The sequence below is a fragment of the Salvelinus fontinalis genome, chromosome 5 (genome assembly GCF_029448725.1).
Source record: "Salvelinus fontinalis isolate EN_2023a chromosome 5, ASM2944872v1, whole genome shotgun sequence".
NCBI classification, from domain to species: domain Eukaryota; kingdom Metazoa; phylum Chordata; class Actinopteri; order Salmoniformes; family Salmonidae; genus Salvelinus; species Salvelinus fontinalis.
In genome coordinates this window covers 55608323-55625853 of record NC_074669.1, presented here as the reverse complement: position 1 = coordinate 55625853, position 17531 = coordinate 55608323, and the positions used below count along the sequence as shown (strand labels likewise).

Below are 17531 nucleotides of genomic sequence, written 5' to 3'. Positions count from 1 at the left end.
GAGATGATGCTCTAAAAACAGCCCTAAGATCCAAATTAGAGCATGACAGACGTATGTTTACCATGTTAATTAAGAAATAAGGTGATGAAAGAAATCAGACAGGCCAAGGCAAACTTTTGTATTAACATAATTGGTGAAGCAAAGGGAAATTCTAAACTGATCTGGGAGAATCTAAAAAAGTTAACAGGGAAAGACCATAGTAACACTGCAAAAAGACTAGAAATCATGGTGAATAACAAACTAACACAGGATGCAGTCGAAATAGCAATAGCCTTCAATTCCTACTTTATTGACTCTGTCAGGGTACTGACACAGAACCCCTACACTGGTTTCTTGGGCTCAGTGCTAGTGAATGACGCTCAACCTGTCTTCATCATAAGGGAGGTTTCTGAGTCTAAGGTGATTAGCTCACTAAAGAACTCTAAAGCCAAATATGTGTTTGGGCTGGACTCTACCTTTCTTAAAAACTAAAGTGTCACTCATTGGCCCCATTACTAAGGTCACCAACACATCTATTGGTCTCGGTGTGTTTCCAAGGGTATGGAAGTCGGCCATAATAACGGCCATCTTTAAATCGGCGACCCTGCTGACGTGAGTAACTACAGGCCCATTAGTATACTACCTGTGGTGTCAAAGGTTGTTGAAAAGTGTGTAGCAGAACTGATTGCCCACCTCAACAACAGCCCCTTCACATTTCACTCCATGCAGTTTGGCTTCAGAGCGAAACACTCCACAGACACGGCCAACTGCTTTCTTCTGGAAAATGTGAAGTCCAAGATGGACAAAGAGGGCATTGTTGGGGCTGTGTTTCTGGACCTAAGGAAGGCTTTTGATACTGTCAACCATGAGATTCTCATCACAAAATTGTCCAAGTTCAACTTTTCCCCCGATGCCTTGAGATGGATGAAATCATACCTTGAAGGCAGAACTCAGTGTGTCAAGTGAGCAATGAGCTGTCGCCCACTCTTAGCTATGATGTGGGAGTCAATACTGGGGCCCATACTGTTAAGCCTGTACATTAATGATCTGCCATCTGTCTGTACTGGGTCTGAAGTTCAAATGTATGCAGATGATACAGTGATATGTGCATGCAAGGAGCTAACAACAAGCTGCACAAGAACTCACTACTGTAATGGTCCAGGTTACAACGTGGCTCAGTGACTCGTGTTTGCATCTCAATGTGAAAAAAACTGTTTGCATGTTCTTCACAAAGAGGGCAAGGTGGTATCTGATTTTAAGTACCTTGGCATCATACTTGATTCCAACCTCTCTTTTAAAAAGCATGTGAAAGGTAATTCAAATAACCAAGTTCAACCTAGCTAATTTCCGATTTATACGAAATTGTTTGACTACAGCAGTAGCCAAACTGTACTTCAAATCTATCATACTCCCCCACTTAACATACTGCTTGACTAGTTGGGCCCAAGCTTGCTGTACAACATTAAAACCTATTCAGTCTGTCTACAAACAGGCTCTCAAAGTGCTTGATAGGAAGCCTATTAGCCATCATCACTGTTACATCCTCAGAAAGCATGAGCTCCTGAGTTGGGAAAATCTTGTGTAATACACCGACGCATGTCTTGTATTCAAGATCCTAAATGGCCTGGCTCCCCCTCCACTCAGTATTTTTGTTAAACAGAAAACCCAAACATATGGCAGCAGATCCACAAGGTTTACCATGAGAGGTGACTATAGTTCCCTTAAGTAAAGCACCTTTAGTAAATCCGCTTTCTCTGTGAGACCTTCCCATGTCTGGAATAGACTGCCATCAGACACACATAACTGCGCCACACATCACACTTTCCCAAAATGCATGAAGACATGGCTAAAGGTCAATCAGATTTGTGAACATAATCCCTAGTTGTGTATTGCCGCTTTCCATGTTGTCTGTTGTCTGTAGCTTGTGAGGTGTGGAAACACTTTGTTGCTTTCATGAATTTCGTCTTGCTGCTTTTTATTCTATGATGCTCTGTCTGTATATTACGTCTTGCTTGTCCTATGTTGCTCTGCGTGTGCTCACTGTTCAATGATTGTCTGTATTGTAATTGTTTTTAACAACCTGCCCAGGTACTGCGGTTGAAAATTAGCCGGCTGGCTAAAACCGGCACTTTTACTGAAACGTTGATTAATGTGCACTGTCCCTGTAAAAATTAAATAAACTCAAACAGGACAAAACATCCCAAATACACTTAAACTCATTAAATAGAGAAACACACTTGAAAACCAGCCAACAATTACAGTGGTCCCTCCTAATTTGACCCTAGAAGTAGGAGACATTTGGTATTTGGTCATTTATTAGGATCCCCATTAGCTGTTGCAAAAGCAGCAGCTACTCTTTCTGGGGTCCACACAAAACATGCAACATGACATATTATACAACGAGTGGGTCTAATCCTGAATGCTGATTGGTTAAATACGTATTCCAGGTGGTGTCTATTCCACAAGTTACCACCGGCTAAATCTATGATGTTAAAATGTCTATTTACTCTGTTCCATCTGACTGCGCAATCCACTGTCTCATCAGCCAAGCAATTTACAAACTTGATCTCCACTACAAAAAGCATCTAGACATTAACTCATTAAATTCTTTTAGACTAATATTTCGTTTTCAACAGCAGAGATTTGTATAAACCTTGCTGTCTGTCTCTCTGACATATGCAATATTGTTTCAATAGTCAAATTCGATCTTCAACTGTCCCATAGTAATGGGCGTGTAGGGGGTCGGGAGTCCGGACGAGACAGGCACGCAGCGTTTCTCTAGTCGAAATCATGAATCAGCTGGCATCATTTTTATGGATATCCACAAAGAAATGTCAATTGAAAAACTGTAAAACGAAACAAAGTGCCGCTATTTTGCAGTCTTTGAGTTTGTTGGATGTTATTGTGTTAGGTGTGTTGTTGGCTAGTGTCCTGACGAGTGAGCACATTTTCTATGCCAGGTGAAATCGTACCTCTTTAGCTCAATGTTATGGATGTATCCAAATAATGTCACTAGAAAACAGCTTAAACAAATGCAGCTACTGTTATTCTGTCTGCACTGTTTCACGTCACTGTAAGTTAGCCGTAGTTGGCTAGCTAGCAAGCAAGGGAAAAGAACGTTGCCAGCCAGTATGGCAATGGAACATTTACAACGAACAAAAAGACTGAACGACTGGGTCGCGTCTCTGGCAACCGGAATCAAGAGTACAAACGATCAGCCGGCTTGGGTAGCAATCCTTGAATTGTTTCGGACTATATTTTGTGGAAGGATGAAATAGTATTAATAAATTGATCATAATAAAACATTTAATGAAAATATGTCAATCATTATTTAAATATGTTGGTAACCCGTTGTATAAAAGTGATAATTCTCCCGAAGCCGGTGTTTGGAGGATATATTGGCACGGTTTGCCCTTAATAGACAACAAGACAGAACTACATACATTTAAAAAAGGCACACAGCCTACATATCAATACATACACACAAACTATCTAGGTCAAACATTAAAACCAGAATCTGGAGGTTGTGTGTGTCTGGAGAAATTATGCCAATCTCAAACTATTGAATGCAGCTATGGCTGCAACGACTGACAGTTTTCAGAGGTATGTTGTAGCAGTACATTCTTAATTTACAAAAATAAAAATGACAACAAAAATATAAACAATGGAGTAAATTTAAATCATATTTTGGGTTGTTATAAGGTAAGTAAATTACACGTTGAAGAGGTGGTTGATGACCATTTAACATTAGGACATTTCCCAGATTGTATACCTTTATATTGAATGTAGGGGTAAGTCTTTGACTTGATATATTGAAACTCAGTACAAAAAAAAATCTCAGTACAAAACTATCAGTTTCAATTAAGTCAGTTACTGTATTTTAGAATCAGGAAATGTGAATAATATTATCTTCATATTCAGTCTCAGTAACTACTCTAAAATAGAAAAGTATAAAAAATGAAATATCTTCCAGTGCAACAACTCACTATGGTATCGGTAGATTTGGTCTTTTTTCACAGTTATATGCTGTACGTGGACGGAGCATAAAATGCACTGATGGGAGTGTCTACAGGAGCGTGCTGGAGGGAGTGATTGTATTCTTAAGACACGATGAGCTACATACTGTGTAACTAGATAAGGACAAGCAATAATAATAAATAAACTTAAACTGTTGATTTTGTACATTGAAACTGGGTGAACACAGTTGTCGTCAAAGCAAGATCTGAACTACACTTAGTCACGTCTGCATTTTGCGAAAAGCAATAAGAGTAAAATGTCACCAAATATCACTTTGAGTCAAAATGCAAATGAAGATCTACTCCTCAGAAATGTTCAATATGATCTATATTGTGAAAGGAAAAATTAACTTGTGGACTTTGTTTCCAACGTAGCCTAACAGCCATTGCGTCTAAGGTGTAGGTGATTTCATCTCACCAAACATCTTCTTTTTATGTACACAGCTGCTCCACCGGCAAGCTAAACAATGACCAGCTAAAAAAAAGATACAGGGGAGGCACCTACATTTAAACAACAAAATAGACAATACTGAAAAGAAGCTTTGGCCCAGCAATAGCATAGCAAACACACCAGTGAATTGTGAATAACAACACAATAGTAAAATGGTCCAGTTACAACTGTGCCTCCATTAAGTTTGAGATTAATATTTACTATAATTTTGTCTTAACGCCCTTTTTAGGATGTAACGCCTTCTCTTGGATGTTAAATATCACGTCACCCTCTCATTAACATCCTGTTTTCTCTTCTCTTCCCATTTGTCTGTCGACGTCATTGCTGTCCACCATGCAATATAACTGGATTTGATCATAAACGGATGTCAGGTTAGGGTTGTCTCGAAGCGGATCCACTTCTGCTATACCTGTTCGCTCCTCCTAGACAGCGAGAGGGAAAGGTAGGGAGGGAAGGAAGGATTGAGAGGGATAAGGACAGAGGGGCAGAGACGGGGGATGAGAAAAGTTGTAGCAAAAAAAGAGGAAAAAGGATCATGCTTCGTTAAGAGATACTTTGTACCAGAGGAAGGAAACAAGACAAGTCTGATGCTCTGACTAGGTAATGCAACAGTCAACACATCTAGAACCATTCCTAAATCTAGTGGGAGGAACCATGAAGCCAAGCTTAAAAGTCCACAGACTTGACAAAGACACAGGAATATCATAGACATTACCATACTGAACAAAAATATAAACGCCACATGCAACAATTTAAAGGATTTTACTGAGTTACAGTTCATATAAGGAAATCGCTCAATTCAAATGAATTAATTAGGCCCCAAATCTATTAATTTCACATGACTGGGCAAGGGTGCAGCAATGGGTGGGCCAGGGAGGTCATATGTCCACCCTCGCGGGAACCAGGCCCAGACAATCGATGAGTTTTTCCCCACAAAAGGGCTTTATTAGAGGTTGTCTGTGTTGTCTGTGAGGTTGTCTGTGCAACTCAAGACCAAATTAACCCACTGGCACAGAGCTAAAGGCTACAGCCTGTAGCATTATTACTAACCTGGTTTTCTGCTGGTTTAATGTGAGTTATCTCTGCGTACTGAATGTCACATTGCTTTCTTTCGGGATTATCTATAAAGGCAAATAAAATAAATGAAGCATACAGTGTGGGTCTGAGTAACTGACAGATATGTACAAATGCTAACCCCCAAGACAGGTTCTACAAACACTAAGGACTCATGTTACTATGGATACCTGTGTCTGTGCCAGAGAAGCTATAAAGTAATGGTTGTCGAAGCGTGCTTGTGCCTTCTGCTTTTTCAACATTTAGAGAAGTGGTCTGAGAAAATGCAACTGTCTGACCAAGCAGAGGAAGTGTGGAAGACACGGCACTTCATTTGACCTGCATTTTTTTTTGTTCAAGCAAACATTTCCTACATTTTCCAAAACACCATCCTTGATAATTAAAAAAGGTTGTGCACAACAAACTGACTTTGACAAGGAAAAGGACCTCACCCTGTTAAAATCGAAATACCTGCATGTGAGTGACCGTTTCTCCTCTTCTTAAGATAGATTGCAAGTCCAACAAGTCCTGAAGCAACCAGAACGCAGATTACAGCAATAATAAGCATACCCCGAGTCCTCTCATCACCATCTGAAGTAAAAAGAGAGAAAACAATATTTTAATTAAATGAGCTCTACTATACTTATTGTTTCATATTGAATTTGGTATTGACTGGATATCAGCAATTCAACATTGCTACTATACATGTTGTTTTTTACCTATCACCTTAGATGGATCACTCTCTATACATGAATTTTGAAGAACAGCTGTCTCCTTGCTGACTGGGTTGGCAGCCTCACATCTGTAAGAGTCTCTGGTCTGTACATCCACCTTGAGCGGTAGAGAGAGGGTGATGTTGAAGTCAGGGCTGCTGGTCTGGTTGAGTATCTCCCCTCCTCTGTACCAGGACAGGGTCAACTCTCTCCCGTTCTTCACAAAACACACCACGCTACAGATGTTATCATGGACCGTCACCTGAGGTTTGGACAGAACAGCTGGAAGACAAATAATGAATAAATGGGAATTGGTGAAAAGGAACGTATCTTTTAAAGTGGCAAAGAGCAGTTGCTCAAAAATGAGCAGTTATTTTTTGGACATAAATTCATGATTCTGGAATTATATGGATTCAAGAATATAACTTATAAATGCCTAATGAGCTTAGTCCCCGTCGGAGAAACCCATAAGCTTGTTTTATTATAGCGTCTGTAAACAAAATCTATATAATCTTAAAACATGGTTAAAACTATACTTTTTATATAACGGCTGATCGGCCCTTGCATCCATAGCTCTATGAGTTTGGGAGCGGTTACATTTCTCTAGGCCCTCAGCTTTTTACCGAACCAATAAAGCGACCGCTTTAGTATTGTTTCTACTGCTGATTGCCGCTTTAATGATTTTGTAATTTACAGCACACACACACACTTACAGTACACAGTCAGCTGGAATATATGTGTCGTCTTCTCTTCATCTCCATCTGCATTCTCCACAGTATAAACCCCAGAATCATCTATTTGTAGGTCCGTCAAAGTGAAGAATCCAGTAACATTGTTCCAGTGAAGGCGGTTTTTAAATCTCTTCACAAGGTTGGTATTACTTTGTTTACCAGGGTACACGTGTGCAATGTTGCCAAGGTGTCCATAAAGTAAACTGCCAGACTTCAACACCTCTGGAAAAGAGAGAGACTTTCCCACGATTCCTTTCACCTGCCGAGTCTCAGGTTGGGCTGAATGCTGTGCTGAGCAGAGAACTGTGGAGAGAAAGAGAGACTCAATATCAACACATTGACTTAAATATCATAGTTCTTCTCTAATAACATAGTAATGTAGCAAATTACAGTTTCACGATTTCTTGAGAATATGTGTCCAAACAGAATTCACTTTTTCTAAACAATTAACATGCAGCCCCAAGCTAAAACACATTTGTAATGTAGACACAGGGAAGCAAGTGCATTTAATAACAAAGAACAATACAAGATAAGAGCAGCTTCAAACATGGAAACATGAACATTGTTGCCTGGTGAGTAGAGGTCGACCGATTTAGGATTTTTCAACCCCGATACTGATACCGATTATTGGAGGACAAAAAAAGCCGATAACGATTAATGGGCCGATTTTTTAAATGTATTTGTAATAATGACAATTACAACAATACTGAATGAACACTTATTTTAACTTAATATAATACATCAATAAAATCAATTTAGCCTCAAATAAATAATGAAACATTTTCAATTTGGTTTAAATAATGCAAAAACAAAGTGTTGGAGAAGAAAGTAAAAGTGCAATATGTGCCATGTAAGAAAGCTAACGTTTAAGTTCCTTGCTCAGAACACGAGAACATATGAAAGCTGGTGGTTCCTTTTAACATGAGTCTCCAATATTCCCAGGTAAGAAGTTTTAGGTTGTAGTTATTTTAGGAATTATATGACTATTTCTCTCTATACCATTTGTATTTCATATACTTTTGACTATTGGATGTTCTTATAGGCACTTTAGTATTGCCAGTGTAACAGCATAGCTTCCGTCCCTCTCCTCGCTCCTCCCTGGGCTCGAACCAGGAACACAACGACAACAGCCACCCTCGAAGCAGCATCACCCATGCAGATTAAGGGAAACAACCACTTCAAGTCTCAGAGCGAGTGACGTTTGAAACGCTATTAGCGCGCACCCCGCTAACTAGCTAGCCATTTCACATCGGTTACACGAGCCTAATCTCTGGAGTTGATAGGCTTGAAGTCATAAACAGCAGAGCTGCTGGCAAAACGCACGAAAGTGCTGTTTGAATGAATGCTTATGAGCCTGCTGGTGCCCACCATCGCTCAGTCAGACTGCTCTATCAAATCATAGACGTAGTTATAACATAATAACACACAGAAATACGAGCCTTAGGTCATTAATATGGTCGAATCCGGAAACTGTCATCTCGAGAAAAAAACACATTTATTCTTTCAGTGAAATACGGAACCGTTATGTATTTTATCTAACGGGTGGCATCCATCCGTCTAAATATTCCTGTTACATTGCCCAAACTTCAATGTTATGTCATAATTACGTAAAATTCTGGCAAATTGGTTTGCAATGAGCCAGGCGGCCCAAACTGTTGCATATACCCTGACTTTGCGTGCAATGAACGCAAGAGAAGTGACACAATTTCACCTGATTAATATTGCCTGCTAACCTGGATTTCGTTTAGCTAAATATGCAGGTTTAAAAATATATACTTCTGTTTATTGATTTTAAGAAAGGCATTGATGTTTATGGTTAGGTACACGTTGGAGCAAAGACAGTCCTTTTTCGCGACTGCGTACTGCATCGATTATATGCATCGCAGGACACGCTAGATAAACTAGTAATATCATCAACCATGTGTAGTTAGAACTAGTGATTATTATTGATTAAGTTTAATGCTAGCTAGCAACTTACCTTGGCTTCTTTCTGCATTCGCGTAACAGGCGGGCTCCTCGTGAGGCAGTTGGACTAGTTAACCATAAGGTTGCAAGATTGGAATCCCTGAGCTGACAAGGTAAAAATCTGTCGTTCTGCCCCTGAACAAGACAGTTAACCCACCGTTCCTAGGCAGTCATTGAAATAAGAATGTGTTCTTAACTGACTTGCCTAGTTAAATAAAGATTAAATAAATCGGCAAAATCGGCGTCCAAAATTACCGATTTCCAATTGTTATGAAAACTTGAAATCGGCCCTAATTAATCGGCCATTCTGATTAATCGGTCGACCTCTACTGGTGAGTGATGACACTGGAGGGCTATATACAGGGGAAGTAATCAGGGAGGTGATGAAGTCCAGGTGTGCCTAATGAGGCGCAGGTGTGCGTAATGAGTTGCCAGAACCGGTGGTTAGTATTCCGGCGATGTCGAGTGCCGGAAGGGTGGAGCAGGAGTAGACGTGACAACCTTAGCCAAAATGTAATTTGCAATAATGCAATAAGACCAGTGGCGGTTTTAAGAAATCTTGGTGCGGCAAATAATATATTTTTTTAGATGCATGCCAGCAAAGACACTACACAACACTAAACAATACATTAATTTCACTATAAAGGCAACAAGCGGTGCCCACAGACAGTTAGGGCCCACATAAAGCTGTCCCAACAGCATAGCTTTCTTTCCAGCACAATGGAGTGAATCCTTACCATCGCTACAACTCGCTATCAGTGGAGCCTTGTCTTGCAGCAAAACAATGAATTCAGTCTCGTTTACTGCCTTTTTAAAAAACATAGCTGATACGGCAGGTAGCCTAGTGGTTAGAGAGTTGGGCCGGTAACCAAAAGACTGCTGGATCTAATCCCCGAGCTGACAAGGTAAAGATCTGTCATTCTGCCACTGAACAAGGCAGTCAGCCCACTGTTCCCCGGTAGGCCATCATTGTAAATAAGAATTTGTTCTTAACTGACTTGCCTATTTAAATAAAGGTTAAATAAAATTACTGACAATTGAGATGTACAAACTATGGCATAAGGGAACGATGAGCGGATACATTTCAATAAAGACATTAATGAGCGAGTGACGATGGACGTAGTCAATATAACTATGTATTCAGCACTTTTCAAATGTACAGCGACAGAATGCAGAACATGGGCTCCTCTTACATTATTTTCCCTGTACACCAAGTAAAAACTGTAGGATAAATACAGGGGGCATTTAAGCAGACAATGAAACATCTTTCAATATTAGATCATGACATTTCTCAAAAACAGGCTACATGTGTAGCACCACCAGGTCAGAACAGTAACATTAGGCGAAATTAAGAGGTGACAATAGACCAAATTATTAGGGTGAGGCACACGGGCTACTAACGCCTTACTACACAACATACACTTAGTATTACTTTCTTAGCTACAGTATACATACCTCCCTTGCATATTACATAATTTATGCAGCAGCATACAAGACATTTTTGGACTCACCTTGGCTTGTGATGTGCTCACTTAAACATGAAGGTGGCGCGGTGGTTTTGTTATCAAACCTTGCCATCAAAGTCTGGCATTCTCTGGATTTATGGTGGGAACTCGGTAAAAAAACACAGCCACTCCATTGAATAGAAGGCTAATGTCATTGGTTGCTTTGCACTGCTTGCAGTTAGCCACTGATTCCTTCAAAGACTCATTGTTGAATTTGCGATTTCCAACTTGTGTAATATTTACGCCCAATGGCCGATGAGCACCGATACGTTTTATCTACAATTTGTCTTCAATTTGTCTTCTTCAGTAGATTGTCTACTTGATTTATGATGATGACTGCTAACTAAGATTTTTAAAGTACAACCAAAGCTACTACTGTTTATAAAAATGTATAAAAATATAAATTATAAATCATTTAATTAATAAAGTCGCATACAAATAGGCAGCTCCAAAACGCAGGTGTTTCTGAGCTTTCTCTAGTGGTGGAGCAGGCCAGCAGAAAATAGGAGCATTGCACCGTGATTGGCTCAGCATTGCACCGTGATTGGCTCAGTGTTCTGTCACTCATGGGGACACTACGTCACCCGCCTTTAGTGAGGGTAGACATCAAGAATGTGAGCCCTTTGGGTCATGCCATAGACTTAGATTAGAAGTGTCCTTACAAGAAGGCTCAAGGTCATTGGCCACAGATAAAATGACGTCAAATCAAGTTATATCTACAGTAGCTGGGATTGGAATAATAATTTCAACATCGTACTTTCAAAATCTTAGCTAGCAGTCATCATCATAAATCAAGTAGTCAATCTACTGGCAAATACTTTTTCATCCCTGTCATATGAAGATAAATAATGAAGACAAATTATAGATAAAACTTTTCGGTGCTCATCGGCCATTGGACATAAAAATTACACAACAAGTTGGAAATCGCAAATTCAAAAATGAGTTGTTTGGAAGGAATCGTTGACAGTGGCTAACCGCAAGCATTGCAACTGGGAAGTCGGGAATAAACACGCTCAGACTGGGAAAATACATTTTGAACGGTCATCCAACTCGGAATTGTAAATCTTTCTCTTTCTTTGATGATAAAATTTGCAAACGAAGGACTGCCACACCCATCAAGGTGAGTCCAAAAGTGTCTTATATGCTGCTGCATAAATGATGTCATATGCCAGGGAGATATGTATACTGTAGCTAAAAAAGTAATACTAAGTGAAGTAAGCTGTTAGTAGCCCATGTGCCACACTCTTATAATTTGGTCTATTTTCACCAACGCTGTAATGTAAACACATCGTTCGTGGCCCAGTGTGTGCTCGTTTGCCAACTTTTTAGTTGTGGTGGCGCATGGCTTGCACGTGCATTTTCAGCACACAACATACTATAATAGAATTGTGTTATTTGACATGGCAAATTAAAAGCGTATTTAACGCGTCAAATAGTGTTATATGACGTGTATCTTTTTTGACACTCAAAGACCCAAACGGCATTCAATGTGCCTCACCCTAATACTTTGGTATATTTTCACCTCTTAATTTCACCTACTGTTCTAACTTGGTGGTGTACATGTTGCCTATAACCTGTTTTAGAGAAATGTAATCATTGAATATTTCATTGTCTGTTTATATGCTCCATTTATTTATCCTACGGTTCTTACTTGGTGTACAGGGAGTACACTGTAAGAACGGCCCAGGTTCTGAATTCTGTCGCTGTACCTTTCAAAAGTGCTGAACAAATAGTTATATTGATGACGTCCGTCGTCGCTCGCTCATTAATGTCTTAATCGAAATTATGGATTGCCTCTTATCATCAAGGATAACAACCACCCGAGCCACTGCCTGTTTACCCCGCTATCATCCAGAAGGCGAGGCCAGTACAGGTGCATCAAAGCAGGGACCGAGAGACTGAAAAACAGCTTCTATCTCAAGGCCATCAGACTGTTAAAAAGCTTGAGTGGCTGCTGCCAACATACTAACTCAACTCCAGCCACTTTAATATTGGAAAAATTGATGTAAAAATGTATCACTAGCCACTTTAAACAATGCCACTTAATATAATGTTTACATACCCTACATTACTCATCTCATATGTATATACTGTACTCTATACCATCTACTGCATCTTGCCATCTTTATGTAATACATGTATCACTAGCCACTTTAAACAATGCCACTTTTATATGTTTACATACCTTACATTACTCATCTCATATATATATACTGTACTCTATACCATCTACTGCATCTTGCCTATGCCGTTCTGTACCATCACTCATTCATATATTTTTATGTACATATTCTTCATCCCTTTACACTTGTGTGTATAAGGTAGTTGTTGTGGAATTGTTAGGTTAGATTACTCGTTGGTTATTACTGCATTGTCGGAACTAGAAGCATAAGCATTTCGCTACACTCGCATTAACATCTGCTAACCATGTGTATGTGACAAATTTGATTTGATTTATCCACTTGTCGTTCCATTATGCCATAGTTTGTACATCTCAATTGTCAGTAGAAACCACATTTGTTTAAGCAAGTCAGCCATATCAGCTATGTTTTTTTTAAAGGCAGTAAATTAGGCTGAATTAACTGTTTCGCTGCCAGACAAGGCTCCGCTGAAAGCCAGGTGTAGCAGTGGTAAGGTGTTGGGACTCTGCTGTTGGGACAGCATTACGTAGGCCCTAACAGTTTGTGGGCACTGTTTGTCACCGTTATAGAGCAATTAATGTATTGTTTAGATATGTGTTGTGTAGTGGATTTTCTGGCATGCATCCCACTTATGTTTTTGCCCCACCAAGATTTACATGCTAAAATCAAGGTACAGCCTACATAGACACTTTTCTTTACAAAATAACCCAATTTAGAAATTCTGGCTGGTAACTATTGACAACGTTCCTGTCCTGCCTGCCTGGTTACTGCCTCATGAGAAAGCGAACACAACTTTTCATGAAAACAAGGTACGCCAATGTGTAAAAAGCAGTTAATAAAAATAATAAAAATAAAAACAAAATAAAAAGCAGTTAATAAAATATGTTAAGTCTCCTTCTAAAACTATCTAGAATGACCCACTGTATAGCTAACAAAACTACTAACGTTGTCTTTAGTAGTGTACATGAGGCCTGATCCAGGCCGATTTCAGAAAACCTTTGAATTAGAGAAGAGTGGTTGACAGTGTTGAACGCTTTAGATAAGTCAATGAATAGAGCAGCAGTGTTTCTTCCTATCAAAACCAGTGTGATTTTGGCACTCTTTTTTATTTATTGTAGTCTTAGTAATTTTGACTAAAATATCATGAAGTCACATTTTTATCATTTGAATTATGGTTTAGTATAGTTATTGTCAAAATTATAATTAGCCTATAGTTAACATAAATCACTGACTTCCATGTGCACAAACATACATGGCTTTCTGCATAACTATTCTCTTCCCAACAGCAGAAATATGACAAACAAATATAAGAATATAAACTGAGTGTACAAGACATTTAGAACGCCTTCATAATATTGAGTTGCAGGTAATGTTACTGGTAATGTTAACAGGGTCACATTAAGTTACAAACCATTCTCGAATGTTGCAGATAGAAGTCGCATGAATAGAGCAGACTTTACTCGTTATGCAACATGTCAGAGGCATGTTTGTTCTACATAGCATATTTCTATCTGTACGTTTCAAAACGTGTCGTCCTGCTGAACTCGACCCAAGATGTTAGCCATAGCTAGTTAATGAGGTAAAAGGACTGAACAAGGTGTAGCCTAAACTTAATAGTTAACAGTCCAGCTCACAAGCAGGCTAGTTTTAGGCCTGCTTTTAAAATGATGCTCGCCAATGCACGATAGAAAGAAAAAAACGTAGCGCCGATATTATGGATCATATCTTTTGAACGGTAAGGGCTAGAACCAAGCCGTTTTCTCTGAGCAACAGAGGGAGACTTGACTACATTTGGCTATATCGAACCAGGCTATGAAATACAGTGGGAAAAGTGAGAGGGTTGAGCGAGACTAGAAATTCAAAACAGCCTGCTTCTATACTCAATGAAGAGAAACATAGCTAGACTGTTATTTCACTATTTAAATCAATGCTGCTATTGTTTTTAATTTCGTAAAGCAGCTTGTGTTTCTTACCCCGGTACTTTAAAAAACGCCCCTTTTCTAATAACAACATTTCATGAAATATGAAATGTTCTTAGGGGGACTAGTTACTCCCTAGTACCCTAATTTTAAACCAGTGATGCTCCCGAAATAGTGCTATGCCTTGGTCTGAAGCCTGACTGATGCACATTTAGAATGCATTTCATAGCTAGCAAATATCCAAATTGACAGTTGATTAGAGATTCAAAAATGTTGTCAGACTGGTCCTTGACTAAAAGCCACTTTCATTCTTAATTTGTGTCCAGGAAACCAGCCCTAAATGTCTACATTGACGTGGTGCTGTCACTCCCTGACCGTAGAGAGCTTTTTATGTCTCTATTTTGGTTTGGTCAGGGTGTGATTTGCGTGGGCATTCTATGTTCATTTCCTATGTTTTGTATTTCTTTGTGTTTGGCCGGGTGTGGTTCTCAATCAAAGGAAGCTGTCTATCATTGTTTCTGATAGAGAACCATACTTAGGTAGCTTTTTCCCACATGGTTTTTGTGGGTAGTTATTTTCTGTTTAATGTTTTGCACCTGATAGGACTGTTTCGGTTATTCTCTTTGTTATTTTGTTCTTAGTGTTCAGTTTCAATAAAAAGCATGAACACTTACCACGCTACGCTTTGGTCCACACCTTCTTCAACAGACGACAGTTACAGGTGCTCTGTGTTTCTCTATGTCTATTTGTTTTCCTGCTTATACAGGGTAAGCAAATACCGGCATAAAAAAAATATATATTCGAAAAGATATAGCTTTTTACACAGTTTAATAAAGTGTTGAAACACATTCTATTTTATAAACTCATCTAGCTGCCACTATTTTTGCAAGTGTCTGAAAACACATCAAACTGTTAAGTTAGGCTAAAGGACTATGCTTAATAATAAACATCATCACAAAAATACATGTTAACGCATTATAACTTTCGAAACTACAGTAGCCCTAGCTTGTATGAAAATAGAGAAACACATTCATCTTAGTCAAAATTTACCAGCAAAAAAATAAGACAAAAGCTCTTTGCATGCATGACTTGCTGCACCAACCTATAACTTCAGAACTGGCCGCAATATATTTTGTACTGTTGCATTATTTAAAATAGTTTATATAGTTAGGGACAGATACAATATGTATATGTTTTTTTTTTTTACATAGGCTATTAAATGGACAACAGTCCATTACACCTTGTTTTACGCAAATGTTCGGTGCCTCCTCCGAAAAATACACCAAAACACAGACAATGTCTTATGATTGAATGAGTGTCTTACCTGAAACATGACACCAAAGCAACGGCCATTCCACCGTAATACTTTTCATCATATTTTGTTTACAAGTTATCTTTATAATGGAGGCTACATTCCCTTTACGAATCCGTCATTCGACCAGCGTTGCAAAATTAAGTAACGCCTCGATCACACCGACAAGCTCTTTGCATTTTGGTACGCCAGAAGTAGGGTATTATGGGGTAACTATCCCCCCCTAAGAACAATGTCTAACTGCTGACACAAAAAACCTACGTTTGGCTAAAAATCGGTATGTGAATTGGTATGTGGATGAAGGTCCTGCTTAGGAAAATAAATTATAAATGGAAATAAATGGCTACAGTTTACAATTTTTGGGGTATTTCATGAAATGTTGTTTTTAGAAAAGGGGCCTTTTTTAAATACCATTAATAACTGCCCCCATCAGTTTAATTTAGAAATGATTTAGTAAATAACACTTCAAAGCTAAGTCTAGTGGTCTTATTTGAATTATTTAAATAAAATATTAACTCACCTGCACATTAATCATGGTAAATATTATCTTTAAACATGTTATCACTCAGTAAACACTTGTATGATGTGTGTACAGGAAAGAGGGGCAGAGAGAGGGGAGAGAAAAGGGGTAGGAAAGCAACAAAAAAGGAAAAAACAATTCTCATACTGCCCAAACAGATCCACAGATGACGCAATCTCAAACACACTCCACACTGCTCTTTCCCACCTGGACAAAATGAACACCTATGCGAGAATGCTGTTCATTGACTGCAGCTCAGCGTTCAACACCATAGTGCCCACAAAGCTCATCACTAAGCTAAGAACCCTGGGACTAAACACCTCCCTCTGCAACTGAATCCTGGATTTCACAACGGGCCACCCCCAAGGGGTAAGGGCAGGCAACAACACGTCTGCCACACTGATCCTCAACACCGGGGCCCCTCAGTGGTGTGTACTTAGTCTCCTCCTGTACTCCCTGTTCACCCACGACTGCGTAGCCAAACACGACTCCAACACCATCATTAAGTTTGCCCGGGCGACACAACAGTGATAGGCCTAATCATAGACAGAGATGAGACAGCCTATAGGGAGGAGGTCAGAGAACTGGCAGTGTGATGCCAGGACAACAACCTCTCCCTCAATGTGAGCAAGACAAAGGAGCTGATAGTGGACTACAGGAAACGGAGGGCCAAACTGGCCCCCATTAAGGTGCTGTATTGGAGCGGGTTGAGAGTTTCAAGTTCCTTGGTGTCCACATCACCAACAAACTATCATGGTCCAAACACACTAAGACAGTCGTGAAGAGGGCACAACAAAACCTTTACCCCATCAGGAGACTGAAAAGATTTGGCATGGGTCCACAGATCCTCAAAAATGTCTACAGCTGCACCATTGAGAGCTTCCTGACCGGTTGCATCACCTCCTAGTATGGCAACTGCTCGGCATCTGACCTTAAGGCGCTACAGAGGGTAGTGCGAACGGCCCAGTACATCACTGGGGCCCACTTCCTGCCATCCAGGACCGATATAATAGGCGGTGTCAGAGGAAACCCCATAAAATTGTCAAAGACTCCAGTCACCCAAGTCATAGACAGTTTTCTCTGCTACCGCACGGCAAACGGTACCGGAGCGCCAATTCTAGGACCAAAAGGCTCTTTAACAGTTTCTACACCCAAGCCATAAGACTGCTGAACAATAATCAAATGGCCACTGGACTATTTACATTGACACCCCCCTCCCAATTTGT

The 17531-nt window shown here is 39.6% G+C and overlaps 1 protein-coding gene across 2 annotated transcripts; it reads right to left on the bottom strand.

The window, feature by feature from the left end:
* Positions 1–2276: 2276 nt before the first annotated feature.
* LOC129855877 (leucine-rich repeats and immunoglobulin-like domains protein 1) lies at positions 2277–15963 on the bottom strand. Of its 2 annotated transcripts, XM_055923976.1 has the most exons (6): positions 15798–15963; positions 6926–7246; positions 6219–6494; positions 5971–6090; positions 5497–5567; positions 2277–4868 (listed from the first exon to the last, which is right to left on the bottom strand). In XM_055923976.1, the coding sequence occupies exons 1-6, from the start codon at positions 15847–15849 to the stop codon at positions 4722–4724; spliced, it is 987 nt and encodes a 328-aa protein (XP_055779951.1). In that variant the 5' UTR covers positions 15850–15963; the 3' UTR covers positions 2277–4721. The 2 variants fall into 2 exon arrangements, with proteins under 2 accessions (XP_055779951.1, XP_055779952.1); XM_055923977.1 differs by lacking the exon at positions 5497–5567 and having other exon boundaries at positions 4728–4868.
* Positions 15964–17531: the final 1568 nt, after the last annotated feature.